At 34.9% G+C, this 25,459-nt stretch overlaps 1 protein-coding gene across 12 annotated transcripts in view; it reads left to right on the forward strand.

Moving 5' to 3' along the window:
• LOC143253389 (uncharacterized) overlaps positions 1–23,842 on the forward strand; it is an 81,259-nt gene extending 57,417 nt beyond the window's left edge. For all 12 annotated transcript variants that reach the window (XM_076507184.1, XM_076507192.1, XM_076507193.1 and 9 more), the window contains 10 exons: positions 613–846; positions 1,517–1,654; positions 5,420–5,643; positions 6,844–6,899; positions 9,071–9,242; positions 12,970–13,085; positions 16,636–16,719; positions 17,086–17,273; positions 17,404–17,557; positions 17,919–23,842. In XM_076507184.1, the coding sequence (XP_076363299.1) occupies positions 613–846; positions 1,517–1,654; positions 5,420–5,643; positions 6,844–6,899; positions 9,071–9,242; positions 12,970–13,085; positions 16,636–16,719; positions 17,086–17,273; positions 17,404–17,557; positions 17,919–22,969 (6,417 nt within the window). In that variant the 3' untranslated portion in view covers positions 22,970–23,842. The remainder of the gene's footprint in view (positions 1–612; positions 847–1,516; positions 1,655–5,419; positions 5,644–6,843; positions 6,900–9,070; positions 9,243–12,969; positions 13,086–16,635; positions 16,720–17,085; positions 17,274–17,403; positions 17,558–17,918) is intronic.
• Positions 23,843–25,459: the final 1,617 nt, after the last annotated feature.

The following is a 25,459-nucleotide window of genomic DNA, read 5'->3' on the forward strand; positions in this document are numbered from 1 at the left end:
TGAACAGTTTTATCTAATGATCAGAAGTCGGTAAGTGATGCCTTTAAATATTACTGAACAATTTAGAACTGTTTGGCATAGAAGTACAAAAATGACTTTTTTTTTTAAGAATTGCTTAAGTGGACATATTTCAAATAACTACAAATTTATTGATTAAACTTTTGTTTTTGAATGTCAAAGCATTGTGTGTGTGTGTGTGTGTGTGTGTGTATATATATAATAATATCAGTTTGTTTTTTTAACCAAATGAAAATGGTGTTTATATTATGTATTTATTACCCTTTTATGGGTAAAGAAATGGGTTAATTTTTTTATTTTAGTGTGAGAAATATTGAATGTCTACCAGAAATAACCACGTACTGTCAGATTATTTGTGTTACACAAGTTTCTATTCCCACAGAATAAAGATGTGTTTTATTAAATATGTTTCTTTGTGGTGTTTTTTTTCAGTTTTGGTATAATTAGGTTTTTGTTATTTCCCACTTAACAGAGATAGTAATGTATAAATATTATGCTTATTCTCAAAATGTGTAGAGTAACAATATTTTTGCTTTATTTCACCCCACCCTTGCAGGAAGATGTAATGTTTTAAACACTAAATGCTTGTTTCAGCTTGAAGATAAGAAAGTGAAGAGTTATGCTGTCATTCCTCCGATTCTCCTCGATCAGAGACAGAGACGGATAACGTTCTTAAACAGTAATGGATTTGTGGAAGATCCCATGGCTGAGTACCAACAACGACAACTCCTCAACATGTGGACGGATCACGAGAAAGAAATCTTTCGAGAAAAATACCTTCAGCACCCAAAAAACTTTGTCTTCATAGCAAGCTATCTAGAAAGAAAGGTTATTGAAAACATTGCAGTAATATGAGAACTTTATTTGTTTTTGGTACATGTCTCTCTGTTGTAATGATAATCAGAGCATCGAATAAATATCACAGAAAACATAATAATGAAAAAAGTGTCCTATTGCTGATGTTTTCATATTGTTTAATTATATTATTAATTTGTATTAATAATGACACATCATAGTGTTAGAAAGATTGTAGCCTAGTATAGAAATTCTTGTATTTTTATTTTAAAACTTGATTCAGGTTAAACTAGCTCTCAACCAAAGTATAACTTGATAGGTTTATTTAACAACTACCACTGTACTCTAGAAATAATTTATTTAATTAAATCAGTGTTATGCTATTATGGCTTTTAGAACAAATTGATATGATGTTATATAAATATTTCAAGGAATCCAGTCAGCATTACAAGAAGTTGGTGAGCATTTAATCTAGACAGTTCAGCTTAGCATTTTGTAATCCATAGACAATATTTTCTGGCCACAGGAAAAGAAAGTTGTGTTTTTAAAATAATATAAATGTTTACAACCTGAAGAGTGTTTCACTTTATCTTCTGAGATATTAACGATATTAGACATATTTTAATGCCTAATTTTCCTCTTAAAAGTTAGTGAATAGGCTGTAAATAAACAGAGAAAATTAATAAGTTTGATTCTTTTCTAGAGTGTCAATGATTGTGTTCAGTATTACTATCTCTCCAAGAAAAGCGAGAATTACAAACAACTTCTTAGAAAGCATACAGTTCGTAAGAGGACTCGTCCCTTGGTCAAACCTCCATCACATGGTCAACCAAGCACACAGGTTAGTGTAGGATACCTGAATACTGTTGTGAAGTAGAATCGTTGTGTAGCATTTCAATCAGCTGTTTAATGATGAAGAAATGGCTTTAATAGACTCTCTGGTCAGTTTTATCCCAAATTTCAACATTTTCATAGGTTTAAAATTTAAGAATTGTTTCTCCTTAAAAGTTGTAGTTATGAGATTTTTCTAGTTTCCAGAATGTTACCTTTTTAACAGAATGGAACTAAGAAATATTAGTAGCACTGTAAATTTAATGATGCCCCCTGTATCTGGAGTATCTCTGGCTTCAAACTACTGTACACAATATAAGGTAGTTATTTTAGAAGCGAAAGATGGCTTATGCACATTTTTAAGAAAAACAAATATTAATAAATTAAACTTACTCTAACCATTGCCACCTACAATAAAAATGTACAGAAATGGAAAATAGGGAAATATTTACAATCAAAATTATAAACTAGCTTCCTCTGGTAACATCTTGCAGAATAACATAATGTCAACAAAACTAGCATATTTTTCAGAGATGCCAATTATTTCAAATGACTGAGCATAATGATTGTAGACAGAGCCCTTTATCATTTGCGTCTACTAGGCCTGACCAATATTTCTAAGCTTTTTATTATTATTATTATAACTATTATTTATTACTGCTACAGATTGCTCATTTATGACTGTTTTGTGTATTTAATAAATAAATTTTAAAAAATTCTTTTGAAATTGTCTTTTATTTAGTTCAGAGTAACAAACATACTGGTAAAACAACATTGAACATGCACAAACAGAAAGCAGAAAAAGCCTTTGTGTAAGGACTAGTTTATATCATGTTTATGACACTTATTGTAATAGTTTTTTCTGCTGTTGCAGCCTTTCCTTTCATGAGAATGTCTCTGGATGGTTGGGAGTTAACAACATTCTCCATTTGACTGCATACACATCTCCTATATTATAATACTGCTCAAAACTGAGGTGCTCAAGTTTGGTCTGAACTTGCTTTAGTTTTTAGTCACTAAACTAAATATCCTTTCACTGTCAGCATTAGAATGGAAGATTGTAAGAATTCCAAGCATAACCCTACACAGAATGTCATACTTCTGGTTGCCATTTCCATCCTTAACTGTAGACAGCTGAACCCAAAACTTGTCAACATTCAACTGAAGGACAGTTTCTGAGAAAGTATCAATTTGATAGTTCAAATACTGCCCTTCCAACTAGTCAATAGTGTCATGCTCACGTGTATTGACAAGGACAAGATACCTGTATGTGACGAAGCGTAGAGAAGAGAAATCTTTGACTTTCAGTTTTGGATCAGCAACCTCTGCATGAATCAGAGGTTCATCATTTAGAGGGAAATGTTTCGTCATGTAATTTGTAGCTGCAATATAGTATTTCTTGACACTGGTATAGAAGCTGATCAGGTCCAGGTCCTTTTCATATTTAACAGTGTATTCCTTGGCAGCATTTCCAATAGAAACTGTCTCATCAGATTTGTGTAAGGATTCATTGTTGTAGTCAAGTTCAGTGATGTTGCCTTCAAGATATTCTGGCTTGATGTATCTGACAAGTATATTTTTAACTTGTGTAATCATAGTTCTATGCATAATGTGTATGCAAGGTTCTTGTCTTTGCAATATCAAATTGGCTTGCTCAAATAGAGGAATTGCAGACTGAAGAAAAAGACAAAATAACAAGTTCATTTTGTTGTCCAAGAAAACTGTTAACTTATCTAACTTGCTCTGCACATAACTTTTCTTGGTTACTTCCTTGCAAGCTTTCATTTTCTTTTTTCATTGATTGTCTCTTCTTTAGTTCAAGGTCAGACTGCCTAAACATATATTGAGTTATATCAAATGTTTCTTTGTCCACTTTTGAAGACTGTTGTCTTGTGTCCCTGTGTGGCTGGGAGGGTGTCTTGACTGTGTCCCTGTGTGGCTGAGAGGGTGTCTTGACTGTTAAAGTCTTGCTGCATGACTGAGCTGCACATTAAGATCCTTTTGAATTTAGTTTTTCCTTTTCACAGTGAAAATACTTCTTTAATGGCTTCCACATGTCCAATATTCTGTTGAGGCACATCCCAAGTGATAGCCATCTTGTGTTAACAAGTTGTAGAATTTTTCTTGTTTCTTTGTCATACAATCTTTGAAACTGTTTGAAATGTTGTTTTCTGCTAGCACTTTTGTCCAGACAATAGTAGATATCTATCAATATATCAGAATCTGGGCAATTTGCTGGAAGCTTTCTGGGCAGCAATATTCATGAGGTGACAGGCACAGCCCATGAAGTAAATGCTAGGCTGTCGTCTTGATGTGTCCCATCACACCTTTACCTATACCAGACATAACTGAGGCATTGTCTGAAGAAAAACTAAGACAGTTTTCCCATGGAATTTTCCTCTTTGTCAGTTCCTGGTCCAAAAGCTTGAAAATATTCTCTCCTGTTGAAGCTTCTTTCCATTCCACCATTGTCAAGAGAGAAGAAACAGTTTTTCCAAGCAAAGGGTCAAGATATCGTACAACCACTGGATACAGTGTTGAGTCATCCATGTCTGTGGATCCATCTGTGGCTAAACTGTAAACACTGTTAGTAAGTATGCTTGAAATCATTTTGTCATCTTCACAACCCAACATTTGTACAATGGCTGTAGTTTTGGTTCTAGCACAGCCATATTTTTTCACTATATCAGAGTCTGGAAACATTTCTGAATAGATGTCCTGCATGATCAGCTTCAGCTAGGGGTAAATTATGAGCAATGACTAATTGGGTGAACATCACTTCTGCATCTATGGTTTCATATTATTATGAATTCTTACTCATAAATGTCGTTATCTGCATTGTTTTTGTCTTTGCCTCAGCCTTTTGTTGGTGAGATGCTGATTTTGTATTTCTGGAACAATCGTTTATCCTGCCATGCACCACAGAAAAATCGATGTGACAAACTGTACAAAACGCATGACTGTCACTGACTTTTGATGCAATAACCGGATATTTTGCACTATACTCTTTCCTAAATTTTTGATTCACAGTTTGTCCTTTTAGATTTGCCAGAAACAAGACAATCTGGTGAATGAAAGGCCTCTTTTTTCCATTTTATGAACGATCGCATTTGTGTTTCTATGCCGTTTAGAAAATGAGAAATACCCATCTACTCAAGCACTGATTGGCTGACAAGCACTGATGACGTAACTATGGATTCCCCCACGTACCCACTATGGAGAAGCACCGCACTCAAACTATTGGTGGACTTCGGAGATACAAATATTTTTTATTATTTCAAGCACAAACATGATTATTACAAGTAGCCATTTGGACTATATCTTTTATTTATTATCAAAATTTATTTGTACCTCACTAGAAATTTTCTTTTCACCCCATTTCAAGCTCTGGGAGAACAATTTATCACTTCATTGTGTAGACCTATATAATATATAATTTGGGAGTTGCAACAAGTCATTATATTTGTCTATATGAGCATATAGTTGTAATGTATACTCCAAAATTGTAATAATTACGCTCAAATTGTAATGGTTGGCATCTCTGATTTTTACACCCTTAAGATTTCCAAACAAAACCCTCATTTATGTAGAAAACTTACTTTTGTTTTGGCAAAAATTATATCTAGGTATTTTTGTGAACTATTGTACATTGTGTAATATGTCCATGCAATTGGTTTATTCTTGAATAATCAAGGCTACTGAAAAACTATGAGATGTTACGAAGTTTCTCCAAGCTCTGTATTCAAGTGTTTTTTTTTGCTATTCAACTTTATAGCCCCCTGTCACCTTTGTGACAACTACAGCCACTTTAGCTTTGACAGCAGCTGGTAGGAATCTGGAAATGGCTACAGCATCTCTGGATACAGTTACTTCTAATTCCACAGTCGACAGTGGAAAGAAAAATCAAGAAGGAACTGGTGGTACAAATGGAGTTGTGAGTATCCCTGATGGTCAAACTGTTGAAATAGTAAAAGGCATTTTGAGGACAGGTGATAGTAGGTAAGTGAAGTGAATCTTGTGTTGATTGTTTATTTTCATCAACAATTTGCCAATATGAATAGTAATATGTGAATATTAAATTTTTGTGTTAATTACTTGGCTCGTCTGTAGATCATAAGGTTGAGTACAACGTTTGTGTTTCTTGTATAATATTATGCATACAGATGGATCAAAGTGTACATGTCACAACATTTTCACAGTTAGATTGAAAATTTTATTATCAACATATGTCAGTAAACTTGGCACTAAAATATATTTTACTACTCATATGGTGGTTAGAGGGGGCACTTTGTAATAACAGCGTGATGGTGGTTGAGAAAAGTCATTGTTCTGAACAGTAATAGAATTTTTAATATATAGTTTGGTATAAATCAAGTTTTAATACATTCTGCTTTAGTGCCCAATATATTTTTTGATTTTTGTTTTGAATTTTTTAACTTTTCAGTAAATACAATTGGTGTTAGGATAGAAAAGAAATATAAAATTATTCTGGAAAAATTATATTCATTTTTGAGGTTGTTTCTAAAGGTTGGCATGAAAATGACAAACTTATTAAAGGCTCTGTAAATCTATGGACAGGTCATAAAAATACTTTACTAAAAGTCAGTGTTTTGTGTACAACAATTTTGTTTTTTTACTAAAAGTTTATCGAGTTGTATGAAAATGCATTTGTTATACGTAGAGTTATGTAATGGTTTCATTGATATTTGGTGGATACAAGTTTGGTCAAATTGAACAGATCTGTTTGTATAGGATAATCAAATAAATTTGTATGCTGTTTTCTTGTCTTGCTTTGATTTGTTTGTAAAGTGTCAGATTAATTATTAATCAAACATTTTTATTCAGACCACAGCATTTGTCAAAGCCAGCATATATATATTTATTACTGGATTAAATAAATTAATTTGGGTTTTTATCATATTAATATAATCATTCCATTGTGCTGTTTTTCCTGAAGACACACGTTCTTCAATTTATTGACTTTTGTATGTAATTATGTGAAATATTCATCAACTGGTGATAAAAAGTAGAAAGAACATGTTAAGTGTAAGGTTTGTTATGTAGTTGTACATGATTATATTGGAAACAAGCCAGTTTTTTTGTTGTTTTTACATCTGTAAATATGTTTATCAGTTACTTAATTACTATACATTTTCCATTTTTCTTCAAATGTAAGATAAGAAAACTTTCATATTCCAGTGAGCTGCAAAATGATGAAACTGTTAAAGATGTTGGGGATAACAAAAGATTTCAGAGTAAGTTATTTTAATATTAGACTTTTCATTGTAGATACACTTTAGTAACTGTAATTAGTTAGGTATTTAAATTGCCTTGCATTGTCCAGTGAAATAATGTAATGATACAAGTTCATGTCCTGAAAGGTTTGATTTCACCTTTTAAGTTCACCAGTCTCTAAATATTTGTCTTTAAATCAGTATAACTCTTTCTATAGTTTACAACAAAATTCTTTATAATATATGGGAATGCTATTCAATTTAATAGTGAGATTACAAACAATAATTTATCAGCATAATGAAATGGCTAACTTTTGGGGAATAATCCTATGCACTTTGACACACCAACGTTCTGTCAAAGCATAGTATGTTCCCCCAAAATAAACAACTTCATTATACTTTATAAATGATTTAGTCAATTTGTTATTAAATTATAATGTACTTCCATAAGTACTGGGCATGTGCAGTTGGATTGCGACGTGTCAAGCATTTTTTGGAAATACCGAGTTGTCATTTTGAAGTAATTTTAGAACTGTGCTTGTAAGTAGCTCCTATAAGAATTGCTGAAAGTTAGTAATTTTAATTAGCTTTAATTATTTGTGAAGTTTCTCCTCTGGTATATTATTATTATTCATGTGTAAACAAGTTGTTTAGCTTACCATTCTTTGCTTTCTGTCCAAATATGAAAACTGGTTGTGAAAAGCATTGAAATTTACTGTGGTGAGTAATCAAGTCATTTGCATATTGAACAGAAGGAAAATTTAATTTTTAATTCTTTTGACAGATTATACACTTGTATCTCAATAAACAATAGTGCATAAAAGGGATTTTTTTAATGTGTATTAAAGTATTTCAATTATTTTAATAAAAATAACTATATATTAAACTGTATTAAATTTATATTTTGATTTATTATAGTTAGATACACACACACATCTGATACTTCTAAATGGTTTGTTCATCTGTGACTTGTTTATAACTACAAGATGTTAGACCTGGATATTATTTTTTTCATAATGACAAGAAACTCACTTGAAATAAAAATGTATCTCAGAATGGCTGGTTTGGGTATTAACACTTTTATTGATAAGGAGAGAACAAAATGATACAAAAAAAAACTCAACATATTAAGAAAACAATTAAACACAGCCACAAAACTATGCTTACCCTATAAAATTAATGATGAAATCAACAAAATAAAACACTTCATCAACATCAACAAATTTCCTCAAAAAACTGTGGAAAAAATTATACATACACACCTAGACCAACAATAAATCCCAAGATACAACAAACTGCAAAACCTTATATTGCTGCATACCATATGTTCCCGACATCAGTGAAAAAATAACCAACATTTGGAACATTCCAGTAAACACCAAATTTACTCAAAAACCAGGTACAAAACTAAAGTCCATACAATGTGAAAACTAATATAATTTATAAAATACAATGCAATAACTGCTATGACTTTTGTATTGGAGAAACAAGCAGAAAAATGGAAACAAGATTCAAAGGACACAAAAAATACCTTCACACGTTTTTGAACACAGCAAATCAAATAAACCCAACATAACCACAGAAAACACACAGATATTAAGTGGGGAAACAAATATGAACAAAAACAAAATCACAGAGGCCCTACAGCAACTAAAACCAATATAAAATAACACCTATATACCTACACTAATTAATAATCTAACATCTAACTGCAACGACCTCTACAATCCTGTATCTGTTTATACTCTCGTCCCCAAGATATATCTGGCAACGGTTACTTGCAAACTCTCTTTTTTAACCTGAAGATGGCCTAGGAAGGTCGAAACATTGTTCTCTCCTTACCAATAAGTGTTAATACCTATATCATCAGTTCTGAGATACATGGATAGTGTTTTTGGTTTTCAGCATTCTGGCAAGTTTGATTTGTAGTGATGTGTGCATTCTGAATATTAGTGTTCTATTTTTTATGGTTAATTGATAATTACTATTATTACTTTTAATCTCTCTTAGTATTAAATAGAAAATTAGTTTTCATCTATTTTTTTGTGTATGTTTTGAAGATATAACAGGGTGAAATAGATTAAGTGGTGTTTGTTTCTTCTGTCCTAGGTGAATCATACAGCTGTTATTCAGTGTTATGGTTATGAATAAACAGTGATAAAAAACATTTTACTCTGGTTTTGTTTCTACAGGTAAAACCAGTGAACTTCAGACATGTGCTGTCTGTCAAATAGCTATTGACAACTTAGGTCAATCCAAGCCTTTGACCAAGTCTAACTGTGATTTGTTTGGTTTGAAGGAAAACTGTATATCCCCTGATATGCGTGTTTGTTCGTCTTGTCAGTTCAAGTCTGTGAGAAGAAGGTAAAAACAAGTTGCTTTACTAACTTAACAGCTGAATTGCTAATTGTAAATATAAAAATATTTTTTTCCTGATTGATCTAGAAACATTGAGAATTTAAGTGTGAAATAAATATTGTTTAAATGTCTGTTAATTATACAAATACATTTTTGTTTATTAATTGGTGAAATATTAGTATTCTAAAATAATCTTAGTATTTCCTTGTTGACGCTGATACCCAGAGCATTGCTGATATTCTAGGTGAAAGCTTTTTTCAGATATCTAGCACTTCTGCTTCTTCCACCTTCTTAGCCATCAATACTCGGGTAGAGCATTCCCCTCTTTCCTTTCGAGCTGATTGTCTCTATCACTGTTATCGTCCCTTTACACTGGGGGAACTCAAACTGGCCCTTCATCAGTCTGGCAGTACATTGGTTGGACTTAATGATATACATTGACATGCTGCGCTATCTGTATCCTGCTTCTCTTGCTATTCTTCTGATTGTTTTTAACTGGATCTGGCAGGAGAATATTTTTCCTGATGCCTGGTACCAGGCTATTCTACCTTTCTCTCAACCTGGGAAGGATCCCAAGATTCCTTCAAACTACAATCCAATTACTTTGACAAGCTGTCTTTGTAAGACCTTCGAGAGGATGGTTAATGCACGTCTTGTTTGGTTCCTCAAATCAAACAACCTGCTTTCGCTCACCCAGTGGGTTTCGACGACAGCGCTCCACCATAGACCACCTGATTCAACTTGAAACGTCAATCAGAGAAGCCTTTCTCAAACGACAACATCTTGTATCAATATTCTTTGACATTTAGAAGGCTTATGATACAGCATGGAGGTATGGCATTTTGTGAAACCTCCATATTTATGGGTTGCATGGCCTTTTGCCCATTTTTATTTTTTAATGGACAGGAGAGGAGATTCTAAGTTTGTGTGGGTTTGACACTTTCTCGTTCCTTTCTACAGGAACTTGGAGTCCCTCAGAGCTGTGTTTTGAATGTTACACTTTTCAGTATAAAAATTAATGCCATCACTGAACAACTCCCTCTCACTGTTGCAAACGGACTCATGGTCAACGACTTTTACATCTCATGTCAGTCATCGAACTTGAGATATATTGAGCAGCAGCTACAGACTACCCTCAATCGCTTACTGAAGTGGGCCACAGCAAAGGGTTTTAACTTCTCTCTCTCTCTCTAAAACTGTTTGCATGCATTTTTGCTGCCATCAGGGTTATCATCCTGATCCTGAGCTCTTGGGGCTTATCTTTGACTGTGAGCTGACTTTTATACCGCACATTTAGCAGCTACGGGTCAAATGTACAAGAGCACTGAACATCCTCTGTGTCATCTTGTCCAGCACTTGGGGAGCGGATCAATGTTCTTTGCTAAAGATATATTGTGCTCTTATTTGATTGAAACTGGACTATGGATTACTGGTGTATGGCTCTGCCAGACCATTGGCCTTAAAGATGCTATACCCTATTCATCATCAAGGACTTCAGCTCTGCACTGGGGCTTTCTGCACTTCCCAAGTTCAGAGCTTATATGTAGTCTCATGAACCTTATTTGCACCTCTGCCATTTGCAACTGTCTTTACTGTATGCTTAGAAACTTTGTTCCTTACCAAAGAATCCCACCTGGGGTTGTTTTCCTTCCTCTGTGGGCTGTACTTTTTCAGAGCAGATGGTCTGCCATTGCTTCTTTTTGGCTTTGTATCCAGACACAGTTGGATGAATTGGGTCTTTCCTTGGATATCATTGCTGTAGCCACTGGTCAACTCATCCATCTATAGCTTCTTACAGTTCCCAATTGTGACTTATTTGCAGATAAGTCATCTGAGAAAAGTAGACACCCCTGATTGGAAATACTGTCTGTTATTTTCTGAACATCTTTTGAACCATCACTCCATTCCTATTTATACAGATGGTTCAAAAGCAGGTGATGGTGTGGGCTCTGCTATGTTTTGTTGTAATTCGGTGGTTGTGCATAGAATCCATTCTTCAGCTTCTGTGTTCACTGCTGAACTGTATGCCATTTCTTTTCCTGGATCACATAGAAGCTAAGCAGTACTCAACCTGTACTATTTATACTGACTCTCTTAGTTCTCTACTGGCCCTGGAATTGCTTTACGTTGGTTCACACCCTGTTCTCGCTGATATTCAAAACCAACTGGCCCATTTCTTTGACATCTACTTCTATCCAGTTTTCATGGATACTGGGCCACGTTGGTATTCACGGGAATGAGCTCGCCAACACCTCAGCTAAATCTATCTTCTTTGGCACTATCACTGCTGTACCTGTCCCATACATGGACTGTGGTCCTGCATTCAAGGCTCGGCTACGTGCCAGCTGGCAGTTGACTTGGAGTGAGCAACGTAAAAACAAGCTTTTCCAAAGAAAATCCTATATTAGACTTTGGCCGTCTTGCTTCCATAAGGATCAGAAAGAGCAAGTTGTTCTAACTTGACTATGCATTGGCCACAGTTTTTAACTCATCATTTTCTTTTATGTGGTACTGATGCACCAAAGTGTAGTCTGTGTAACACTCAGGTCACAATAAGCCACATTTTACTGTCTTGCCGTCGTTATGACTCTCAATGATGGCATCATTTTAAAATATTCTGTCCCGAGGTTTGTCCATAACGTTAGACAGTGTTATTGCTGATGGTGACACTGTCCACCTTGGTAATGTTTTTAGTTTTTTAAAGGCCATTAATCTTTTTAATGTTATTTAAGTTTTTTGATTTATACGTTACACTTTTTTAATGTGACACCCTTTTAAAAATCAGTTTATATAGTTCAATTTGAAATTAGAAACTGGCCATAACATTAAATACCTTGAAGCCAGGATTGGAAAGGCCAATTTCAGGTGACTATCCTTGCTGTTTGAACTACCCGTTAGTCATCCTGGCTAGTTATTATAATTACAGTTACGCTACAGAAAGTCCTTTACAACTTGAATTACTGTAGTTTTTCTCTTAATGTTGTAGACTAGATGTAAACATTGGTTTTATGCTATTTATGTGTATTTTTTTAAACTTTGTTTTGTTTTACTTTAATTTCCTTTTATGAATTTTACTAAATTTACTTTTAACATTTTACTGGGTGTTTGATGCAAATAGCCTAGCTGCTTTGTGCCACAAAACACTAAATCAACCAACCAACCAATCCTTGTTGACCCAGAAAATATCTTTGCAGATAAATAGAACCAATTTTGTTGATAAAGATATAATTCTTTGTAATATCTAGATTTATATTAATGAGGACTAGTTTCTGTGTACTCCAGAATCCTTGGTATTTTATAGTGGTATTAACAATGTACAGTAGCAGTGTGATATGTGATTGGATGTTCTTGGATATTTTATTGTGGTATTAACACAGTATAGTAGTGGTGTGTGGTATGTGATTGGATGTTCTTGGATATTTTATTGTGGTATTAACACAGTATAGTAGTGGTGTGGTATGTGATTGGCTGTTCTTGGATATTTTGTTGTGGCATTAACACAGTACGGTATAGATGTGATGTGTGATTGGCTATTGATGTATACTTGTATTGTTAGCTTGCATTTAATATTTATAAGTGATAATGTACTTAAGTTTTTCAAACCCTCAGAAAGTAGATTTACTGAACTAGTATGTTTATTAATTTTAAGGATGTCAGCTAATTGTCAGTCATGTTTGACATTGATAAGTTATGATATATGCATGTTTCACTAATACTCAGTCTCTCATTCCAGATGTCCCATTCCCACTTGCAAAACTCTCAAACGGAAATTGAAAAGACTACGTTCGTTTCCCAGTAAATGGAAAGATGTATCTCAAGAGTTGAGAGATTTGATCATTGCTGAACTAGGCATGTTTACCACCAGTTTGTTAGAAGAACAAAAAAAAAACTTAAAAAATATAAAATAATTATTTTAGTTAATACAAATTCCAGACAGGTGTTATATATATAGACATAAGTAGATAAGTGGAAGGGGATAAAGTAAATTAGACTTCTAAGAGAAAGTTCACATTTAAAACCTATGGAAATAATTTATTAACTTTAACTTTTCAAACAATTTTTTTTCAAGCCACAAACAAACCTATTTTATATACAAACATTATGTTAAAAGTGTAAGACTTTACACTGAATGAAACTTTATTTCCTTATCTTTCCAAATATTCACAAAGTCAATGTAGTATTATAGATGTCTAAAAATGGTAACATCTATCAGTACAGTTTTATTACTCTTTGGTGTTTTTCAGCTTGTTTGTTTACAGAGATTTGGAGTGTGTGCAATATGTGAATTTATCCATATTCTGTTTGTATTGAGAATAAATGCTTTGATGTATGAATTAATATTTTTTCATTGTGGATTTTTTAAATACAAAATAAATTGTTAATGTATGATTTTTCAAAAAAAAGAAACACTGTAATTGGTTAGGTTTCCATAGAATTAAGTACAAAGCTACAGAATGGGCTATTTGTACTCTGTCCACAACAGGTATCAAAATCCGGTTTCTAGCAGTGTGAGACTGCAGACATACCACTGTGCCACTGGGGGGCTACATTGTAATTGAATGAATAATGCAGGCAATTGATAAGATGTGTTAAAATATATATGTGGAAACAATGCAGTTCAGAAAAGATATTCACTTTCATTTAAAGTAAAATATTCAATTTCAAACCATCTCATTATTAGGAGCCATATAGTTTGGTGATATGAATTTTATGCTATGTCTAGTGTTATGTTTAATGTAGTCATTTCAACTTGAATTTGTTTGACATAACTTGTGCTGTTTATATTCTTGTTTACCTGAATTATTCTGTAAATCGTTAGGCCTATTTGACAATGTTTTTAAACAAATACGAACTTCACAAAACATCTTTCTTACTGCTAATTCAGGTTTTCTTGCTTAATGTAGAAATTGAACCTGATTGGTTATACATAGTTTCTATACTTTCCTCTGTATAACTATGATCTGATTATATTTATAATAGGTCTTATCCTTTTTATGTTTTTATCTGAAATGAGGTGAATCAAGGTCACTCGAATAACAGTTCTTAAATGGTATCTAAAATTAAATTCACCATTTAAATTTATATTCTTTTTTTGTTTTGTTACATGTGATAATGTTGAGTTAATTAAACACTATGTAACCATTTTTCGGTAATTGAAGTTATTCAGTTTACATGTGTTTTTAAAACAATTGGTAAAAGAGGTACAATGTATTAAGTTTCTTTGGTACAGCTCCCACACACAGACATTGACGTAAATAGCAAAGAATGTTTGCGATTACCAAAGAAAAATTATTAAATAAAATGCATCTTTTAAAAAGGGGAAACATTTATTGGAGTGCATTAACAAATGTGTAAACTAATAGCTCCTTTTATGAGTTACAAATTTTATATCCAGTATTTTTCTAGCATTGTTCATTAGATTGCTACACATTCATTGCACACTTTTCAAGCCAAACTAATTACTTAGTGTAATGTAAATGTGATATATGGTTATGTAAGCTTTGGATCGTGTACTAATAGAAGAATATTGACATACTTTGACTTACTGGATTTAAGTGTGAGGAAAAGATAATTTATTTTGTATGTCCAGGCTGAATAATTTGTTCAGTATATGATGGATAGCTTGGTGTGATTTTATACTTTGTATATGTTTAGCTCAACATGAGACACTTTGTTTCAATAACTGAAATTTAAAGGATTCTAGTCCAAGAAGATTTTTGGAACTTTGAAAATTTGTTGTCAGACGAAAAAAAATTGGTAATTCACAAAATATAGAATGTTAAAAGTCAGTTTCTGGTAACTGCAGGTAGGTGGTGATAGTATTGTTTGTGGAATATGTTGGCTTTGAGAATTTTTAACCTTTTTCATTTTTGGCTGGTGCCACACCCACAAGAAATGGTTAAAGTTTCAAGTGTAATGAGCCAGGTTGCAGAGATGCCATCCATTATGATTTGAGCGTAATCATTACGATTTTGGTGTATACATTATGACTATTTGCTCATGCAGACAGATATTATGACTTGTTGCAACTCCAAAATTATATGTTATATAGACCTATACAATAAAGTGATAAATTGTTCCCCCAGAGCTTGAAATGGGGTGAAAAGAAAATTTCTAGTGAGGTACAAATAAATTTTGATAATAAATAAAAGATATAGTCCAAATGGCTACTTGCAATAATCATGTTTGTGCTTGAAATAATAAAAAATATTTGTATCTCCGAAGTCCACCAATAGTTTGAGTGCGGTGCTTCTCCATAGTGGGTACGTGGGGGAATCCATAGTTACGTCATCAGTGCTTGTCAGCCAATCAGTGCTTGCGTAGATGGGTATTTCTCATTTTCTAAGCGGCATAGAAACACGAATGCGATCGTTCACAAGATGGAAAAAAAGAGGCCTCGTTCACCAGATTGTCTTGTTTCTGGCAAATCTAAAAGGACTAAAACTGTGAATCAAAAATTTAGGAAAGAGTATAGTGCAAAATATCCGGTTATTGCATCAAAAGTCAGTTACAGTCATGCGTTTTGTATAGTTTGTCACATTGATTTTTCTGTGGTGCATGGCAGGATAAACGATTGTTCCAGACATACAAAATTAGCATCTTGCCAACCAAAGGCTGAGGGGAAGGCAAAATGATGCAGATAACGACATTTATGAGTAAGAATTCAGAATATGAAACCATAAATGCAGAAGTGATGTTCACGCAATTAGTCATTGCTCATAATTTACCCCTAGCTGTAGCTGATCATGTAGGACATCTGTTCAGAAATGTTTCCAGACTCTGATATAGCAAAAAAATATGGCTGTGCAAGAACCAAAACTACAGCCATTGTACAAATGTTGGGTTGTGAAGATGACAAAATGATTTCAAGCATACTTACTAACAGTGTTTACAGTTTAGCCACAGATGAATCCACAAAAATGGATGACTCAAAACTGTATCCAGTGGTTGTACAATATCTGTATGGGCTCTGTCTACAATGATTACTCTCAGTCATTTTAAATAGTTGGCATGTCTGGGGTTGTTTAAAACTGTTCAAGCTAAAGTTGCTTTGTTTTATGATTTGTAATTTTCAATTATACCTTTTGCACTATGGTGGAATATTCATGGGCAATCAGGTTTTTCATTATATTATTTAATGTTTACGTTATGCTTCAGTGAAAAAAATTATTAGGATTTCAGCTTTCCACATTTAACTGATATTTACACACATGTTCTACTATAATAACGTAACCAATTCCATATCTGTTTTCAGATACTTGTATAAAATATTAGAAATATGAAGTTTAGAGGATATGCTTAAACCTGAGTGTGCTTTTTCTCTTTCCATGATGTAATCCTCTATATTAATGAAGATGTCCTTGATATGATGTTATTAATTTAATTTGTGTCATTACAGAAATTCCTAATGGTGTTCAGAGGTGTTGTTGTGGATGTTTTAACCGTATTGCTTGGAAACTAGGAGTTTCTCTTGGATCAGAAGGTGGGTTGTGAACTTTGTTGTTTTAGCTATCTGTGACATTATGTTGTATAACTTTATTGTGGCACCAAATCAGTAATGATGTGGACATTTTTCATGACTGTTTATTATTGTGAGTAAGAAGTAAATGCATGATAAAAGTTACTTTTGCTTACCAACACATTTTACTTGTAAGTAAATCTTAGCATTTTATACAGCATTCATAATGTTATATGTCAACACTCGAGTAACACATTTTTACTACTGATTTAGTTTGTTTCAAAAGTGACTTTATTTGACTACTGCATTCAGAAATAAGTAACTGTGCTTAGGTGATGAATCTACTGCAGTGAATGGGAGATAAAAAAAACAGTTGTTTGGTTTCTTTAGATATTCAGCATGGTAAATGGAACAGTGAAGAAATCAAACTTCTGAAGCAAGGGCTTAGAGAATTTGGAGTGGATTGGGATTCCATAGCCAAAGTGGTGGTCACCAAAACCAGTGAACAGTGCAAGTCCTTCTACACGAGTTGTAAAGAAAAGTTGGGTGTTGAAGAAATTGTTGAAGGGAATACACAGGTAACCTTATCATAGGCTTTTTTTTCTTTTATTTTTATGTCAAATAGTTGACGTATTTGGTGTATGTGTGTTTTTTTACATGTGGAATAGATAATGCTATCAACTAAATGGAGGATTTTGTTTTCATTAGATTGATGAAGAAGAGATGACTGATGAGAAACCTGTGACACTGGTGGAGGACTCGGGGGAGACTACATCGAGTTGTGAAGAAGATAACTGTATTGACAGATGTAGTAGTGATACAGCCAGTGCTCCAAGCCCCGTTACTAGAAACAGAGAAGATGGTAAAGTATCTTGTGTATGGATATGTGTAAGAAGTGCAGTAAAGATGTATTTTCAAACAAGCTACTATTACTTTAACACTAAAAAAATGTTCACGTACATACATATGGTGTGGAATTTGTGAAGCTACTGTTAAACATGACTTTACACTTTCATTTTACTATAAACTGGAAACATGGTTTAAAAGCTTGTAATTTAATAAATTATTAAACATGAGAGATATTCCACTTATGTTGTTGTAGCATTTGTATTAGTTGTGTAGTAATAGTTTTGGGTTTGAGTACTTAGAAACTGTTTTCATAATTTTCAATGACTTTAGTTTGTCATTCTTAAAAAATGCTAGTTTAGTTTCTCTTATTATAGGTATAATATCAGAGGAAATTGTCAGTACTGTGCAAGGAATCACTCGATCAGATGATCAAACTGAGAAAAACCAAAATATTACAATAATCAGAGACAACAGACCATTATCTCAAGGGAGCGTGAAGAATAGCTCTGACTATGATAGCAGTGCCACAGTGAGTGCCGACGAAGGTTTGGGGCAGAATGAATCTGAAATGCATGGAATGTCCAAACAATGTTCAGAAATTGCACAGGCTTCAGAAAAAAATGGTGAACCAGAAGATCACATTCCATTAATGAAAACTCTACCACCAAACCCTGATGTCAGCTGTGTAATGCCTAATCCAACTTTCCCCATTACTAGTTCAACAAACTTCATCCCTGTTGAAAAGCTTGCATCCAAAGAAGAGCCCACCTGTGTTCGTGATTTAATATATCAAGCTATTGAATATAGTCTGCAAGCTCCAAATAAATCTTCCCGCACGTGTACGCCAGTACCAGTTATTCCAAGTGGCAAAGACTGTTGTGTGTCAGAAGAAGTTAAACAGGAGGAGAGTGAAACTCATGCACCACAAGGAGCATCCCATGGGACAACTAAATTTCCTATCTATAGTAATTCTGTTCCATTGCCTCATGCTGAAGGGCTGGCAATGATGGCACAGTTTTCACAAGCTCTTCTTCAAGAACAAGATGAGGTACAGGATCTGAGTAAAAAAGACAGGCATGAAAGAATTAATATTTCAATGCAGGAGGTCAAAAAAGAAAGAATCTCCACACCAACACAGTTTTCATTAGGATCAGGACTGCCTCACCATCAAATTCCTTACTCTCAGTATGGTGCTCCACCGCCAGCTCACTCAAATCAGTATAATAGGTCCTTACAACCTCCTCCAGATATTCCTCCACCAGATCTTTGTAGAGATGTATACGTTGGCTACCCGGGAAGGCTTGGTTTTATTGGATCTGATCAAACTCTCTCTCAGCCCCCTCGTCTAATTACACAGGCTTTATCCCCATCTCCTACCAGTGTACCATCAAGCCGACAAGTATCCAGGCCTGCTGTTCCTCCACCACCACCATTAATAACAAACAGTAAGCAAACCTCTGTTAAGTTTCCTCATATGGCACCTGGGTCCATTACTCAAGGAACCCCTGTCAGTCTTTATCCTCCTTCTAATGTCCCAGTAAATCCAACTCACTATGAAGGCCTTGTAAGACAAATTCATCCCAAGCAAGCAAAAAATGGAGGATCTATAACTCTTGGGACACCATTACATGACCAGGTAGAAAAAAGGCCTGTAAGATCTGATGATCATACAGCATCAAATGTTTTATCAGTACCAGTTGTGGAAGGAAGAAACACTAGAAGAACACCATCAGCATCAACAGAATTACTGTCTAAGACAACAGTTCCTGTACTGTACGAACAAGTGGTTGACCAATACTATTGTCGACCTACTTCATCTCCATACGATTCCAGCCAGTCACCATCCAACAGACAAGGTTTTGTTAGTGAGACCTCAAGCTCAAAACAGCTAATGATTGACTTCAATACTTCTAAGCAAATGCACAGAGAAACTAGTAAAGTTCCATCACCTAGAGCTAGGGATTCTAGTCCCCATCAACAGCAAGACTCCAGGATACCCCAAACTTATTCTAGTATGTCATATCCAGCTTATTCTTCTGCCTCTGAAGTTCATTATACAAATCATTCAAATTCTTTAATGGCCCATCGAGACCAGCCTCTTAGCCACTCTTCAGAAAACCATTGGACTTCTCATAGGAAGCAGTCTGGTCTCCATACTTCTCATGCTCTTGTAGAACAGTCACCATCAAGACATAATGTCATCAGAAGCATAACTTGGGGTACAGGAAAGCCTTCAGTTATTCAGATACCAAAATCATCATCATCTTGTATTCAGCAGTCCATTAGTCCTGTTCCTGCTTCTGGAACAAAAACACATTCATCTCGTAATTCCCATAATACCATTTACCCAGTAGTGGCTCCAACACATGATGCCTTCAACACTCTTGTGGATGCTGCTGTGGCTCAACCTAGCTTGGCAGTACCTAAAGAAGATAGAAGACCAGACTTGAGTAGATCTCCACAGAACAAGACAATCGTGGAAGGCCTGCAAAAATCACTAATGGACATGCAGCAGCATCCTAGAGCTCACCCTGAATCTAGAACACCAAGTACCCAACACCTTCAGGAACTGTGTAGGATGGACTCTGAACAAGGATGTACCAGTTCTAGAGCACATGTGAGTGATGAAAGACAATTTCAGCAACAAACAAGGTTGAGAGACTCATTAATTCCTGAAGACTACAAGGACGTGGCAGATAAAACCTTTATTCACCATAAACCTGAAAGAGAGCAGAGATCCAATCACAAGCTTCCAACCAGTTTACATTTAATGCAGGAACCTTTTACCCAAGAAAAGTTTGAACAAGAACTAATGAATGTTAGATATGGAAGGGAGCACAAAAAAGCTATTCCACAAAAGAAAGATGATTTGAGACAAGTCCTGCCCATTGATGTTGAAAGAAGTGAAGAAGGATCTTTCCATTTGGGTCGTGTTCAACATCAAGCAGATCTTGGCAGGGAAGCAGCAAGAATTCTGTCTGAATCATTTCAGAAAGAAAAGCCCAATGTAAGACCAACAAATAATCAGTTTACTGCAGTACATTTAATTGATGCTATTATAACACGTCAAATCAGTCAGAATGCAGATATTGAACCTAGGAACCACAGTTCAGAAAACAGATTTGTGCAGCACTCTGGTGGAAGTGATATTAGACCAAGAACCACTAAAGAAGCTCCAAAGAATGAAAAAGTAGTGACCATAGATGAGGCATCAGCTACTGATAGATTTGGTAGGACAGATACTCAAAGAGCATTCAGTCATGGTCAGAGTATTCCTCTTGTTTCAGAACTTACAAATGTTTTTACACTTAAGCAACAGATTGAAGATATCATTTCTAAGAACTACAATTGTTCAAATAATGAAAGCATTTCAGTTAGTTCATCTCTTCCTTCTAAATATACAGAAGGGGGTAAAAGTACTGTTATGTCAAGTTTTCCATCAAAAGGAACATGTCACTTTGTGGTAAATCCTAATAAAACAAACTTCCCATCTGTTGATCCTCACTACCCAGTAGCTAGTATGAGTAGACATACAGAAGGAATAGCTGCAGAAGCGTGTAGTCCTCCCATGGGAGAACCAGATCACACTGCTGAAGAGTGTCCTGGATCCAGATGTGTGCATCATTCTTGGAAACTTCGTAAAGCTCTTCAGTCAGAAAAAAGTCATAGCACTCATGATTCAGCAGCGGTTGGCACAGGTCCTGTTCTAAACCGTGATGAGAGAGAAATTATTCGTGTAACTCATGAAGCTTCACCTCCCAGTTGTATGTTAACAAAAACTCCCAATTTCCAACAGGCATTCCCTTTAACATCATATGCTGTGGAACCCATTTCTCCACCAACACAAAAGACTGAAACCAGCAATGAGTCTAGTGGAGAAAATGTTCATGTGGCTTCTCTGGGTACTCTTTCACAGAATTTTACTTGGTCCCCTAGTGCTAGCATTGCTGGGATGTTTGCTTCCAAACGAGGGTACTTGCAACAACCACAAACGACTGGTCGCACATCCCACCAAAATCAAATGAACTTGTCTCCTTTGGATTACGTTAAAAATAAAATTGTTGAAGTAATGAAAACTGAAAGTACTGAAGTGCAGAGCCAGAAACTTGGTAGCCAATCCATTGGAAATGAAAACTTAAAGTTTTCAAGTACTCAGCATAATGTAAATGAAGAGAATAATGCTTTAGAAAGGCCTCGGAGTAATGGTCATTGTATGGCTCTCCAAGATCCACTCTCTTCTCAAACTGAAGTAACTTATGGCTCAAGTTTTATTCCCACATCTCGGCCTTCCTCTGCTATAGAAATAGGGTCTAGCCTAACTGTAAAAAAAATGTCAAGAGGTTTGAAGAGATCTTTTGATACTGCAGGCCTTGTAGAATCACAAGTAGCTCGTCCTAGATCTGTTTCTCCAAGCAGTTCTAATTTGGGTCTTGGAAATGAAGATGAGCTAGGAAAAAGGTTCAGAATAAATTCCATATACCTACCAGAGAGTTCCACAGATGGAGTGGTACAACAGCTCCCAGAGAGCTCTGAGAGTCTTTCACAGGAAGTTCCTCGGTTGAGCAGCTCAGAAGACTTTGCTGTGAGCAAAGGTTTTGTAACAGAAGGTTGTACTTCTCCAAATGTAGTATCAGATAGTGGAGCATTAGATTCTGGCCCTCAGTCAAGTCAGCAGGATGAAAGAGTGCCTGGTGTTGAGAGTTCTACAGATGATGTTAGAAATGAAGGACAACAGTGGGAAGTTACCTCTGGTAACACTGAAGATAGGCTTTTACCTGATGTGAGTTCCCAACTCATAGACAGTCCAGGATCTGGAGAAATGGTAATTGATGAATCATCAAATGTGAACAGTGCATCCTCCTCCAGGATTGAACCAGTTTCGCCACCACCTCAGGAAGGAATTTCTACATCAGGACGAATTGAAGGTTTAGAAGAATCACCAAGCTCTACCAGCAGTGAATTCGCTCAAAATAGTTTTGTCACCTCCTCATTTGGTCACAGCAGCCCAGCTTCAACTTCATTGGCCAGCAGCTCAGCCCGAGGCTGTTACTCTCCATATGGCCCATCAGCATGTGTTTCCAGTAGTACAGTAGGTGGCAGTAGTCCTGGACCCTCTAGTTCTTTGATGCCTTCTGGAACAGCACCATTTCCTGCTTTCACTGGTGTGACCACAACATACACATATCCATTTTCAGCTTTAACTGTTCGTCCTATAGGCTATTCAGAAAACAGTCCATCGTCAGTACCAAATGCTGTTTCAGGAACAACAGTTGGTTATCCTGCTAATCCATCCACATCATGTGGTCCCAGCTTCAGTATAATTGCTAATAGTTCATCTAGTAATTCTCCAACATCAAGGTGTTGTGACTCTCATCATGTTTCACTCTTGTCATCTCAGTACGAGCCTTTGTCTGATGAAGATTAGTGTGTAAGTTGTGAGGTTTTACTCAGACAGTTTATTCTTTCATACTTGGTGCTTTGTCATGAAACCTTATATTGTGAAGTCTGCTGATATGATCATCAGGCTTCAAAACAACCATAAAACTTACAGAACATATAATCTCAAATTTAAATTTGCTTCTAATTCCTAAAAAACAAAGGACTTTCAATGTGGTCTCAGATTTTTAGAGCTGGTGAAGTATGTATTGTCACCTTGTAGAGAAAGGCAAGAAATATATATGTATTATTAAAAATTCATTTTGCAAGTTTTGTTTTCCAGTATTAACTTTAAGTTTTAAAACTAAGCCAGATTTGCCCACAAATGTTCCATGGTACCAGTACTCTGTTATAACTTTGCTCAGTGTGATATGTATAAAGTAACAAGAGGAATACTAATTGGTGTTTTTTGTTTTGTTTTCACTTGTCTACACTGCCAGTGCAAACCTTTCCAATGATAATAAATTCCACTATTCCTATTGTACAGTGCCTTGGTATGGAGTAGGGTATAATATGCAGCAAAGTGGCATGTTATTCTGAAAAATTGACATAAACTCGTTAGAACTGTAAGAAAAAAGTCAGTTGAGCAAATGCAAGTTTTTTTTTATGTTCAACTTGTATTTGGAAAACTGTCTAGATGTAATTTTGTTTTGTTTGGTTTTGCACAAATAGTAATGTTTGGGAAGAGAATAACTTGCATTTGTGATTTTCCAAAATTCATGTGAAATGAAAATTGAAAGCTGTTTCAGAAAAAAAAAGTCATAGATATTCTACTCATTCCCTCACTTTGACCCTGGGAGGGGAAAACACCATTGTATTCATTCATACATTTTTTAAATAAAAGTACAATGTACAAATGCCACTGTTTGTCTTTCTCTGTTAATTATGTAACATGTGATTTAGTAAATGGAGCTTAAACCTCACTAAAAATGACAACTTTTTTAACGTATTGTCAAAGCAAATTTTCAACTTAAAATGATAGTTTTCATTTAATGTATGGGAAATTTGATGAAAGTCAGTTAACTTTCTACTTCTGGACATCATTATCAGAACTGTGCCTTTATATATAAAAATACAATGCGACACAAAATTTGAGGATTTGTTTCGTGGCTTGTTACCAGAAAGTGTTCTTTCTAGGGTTACTATTGCCTTGTTAGAGTGAGTCAGAACTTCATTATTTGATTGTTGTTGGTTAGCTGATTACCCTCTAGGCTGTCATTTGAAAGTCAGGAGTGGCTGTGTGCACATAGTCTCTTTTAGTTTTGCATAAAAATTCTGAAAGCAAACTAATTTCTCATTATTGATAATACTTATTCACGTGGCTATGATTGAGATTTTGCCCAACACTGCAATTTCCACTGCAACCAGTTTCTGCAAAAGATAATGCAATTGTAAGAACTACAACAGTGTGTGAAATAGACGAAGGAATAGTCAATAAATTTCGTAAGTTTGCTGATGATATTAAGGTCTTAAGCGTTGCTAGCTGTGAAAAGAATGTTGCTGCTTTACAAATAATTTGTATCATTTAGAGAGTTGTGCAAATAAATGGAAGACGGATTAGTTATAATCAAAGCAAGATAATGCATGTGGGTTGTCACAATTTGAATTATAAGTATACGTTGGATGGGAATAGCTTAAACAGTATCACGAATGAAACGGATTTTTGTGCAATGGTTTCTAAAACCATCCAAGTAATGTGTTTTTGGTAGTAGTAGGACATAGAGTTTTAGGTTGTATCTACAGAAATATTGAATACAAGTCTGAAGAGGTTATAATTTCATAGTACATGTCACTCGTCAGACCAGATTTGGAGAATTGTATTCAGTCCTGAGCTTTTCACATTTGGGGGGAAGGACGCATCAGTTTGTTGGAAAGGGTTACTATAGTGGTTACTGGGATGGGAGTTGTCGTCGTATGGAGAGAGGCCGAAATTTCAGTTTTTCTCGAAAAAAGTTATGAAGCGATCTGATTCAGATGTTTTAGGATTATAAAGGGAATTGATAGTGTTGATGCATCTTTTCTTTTTTTTCCATATTTAACAATAAAAATAGTAAGACTAGAGATCACCAGTATAATTTTGGGCAGGGTTGGAATCATCTTCAGCTCAAATGGTTTTATTTTTCTAACAGGGTGATTGGTCTTTGGAATGAGTTGCCTTCAGACGTTGTGATGACAGTAAATTTAAGAGGAAGCTTTGTTTGTTAGATTCTCTTTGAGTTTATTAAACTGAGTGTGGAGCAGCCGAGATGAACCATCAGGTCTCATGTCCCAAAAGTTAACTACAGAAGAACTTTAGTTTTGGAGACCATGCTTAAGCAGACCAAAGGGCACAGAAATCTGTAGGTGTTGAATTAGAAAAGTGAGAGGATTATAATCGAATAGTATTGCTGTGGTTGCAGTATTTTCTGCCTTTTTTAACATCTGCTAGTTTCTAAGTGTGGCTAAAAACTTCAGCTATTTTCAACAATAGAATTAATAG

The sequence above is a fragment of the Tachypleus tridentatus genome, chromosome 6 (genome assembly GCF_004210375.1).
Source record: "Tachypleus tridentatus isolate NWPU-2018 chromosome 6, ASM421037v1, whole genome shotgun sequence".
NCBI classification, from domain to species: Eukaryota; Metazoa; Arthropoda; class Merostomata; order Xiphosura; family Limulidae; genus Tachypleus; species Tachypleus tridentatus.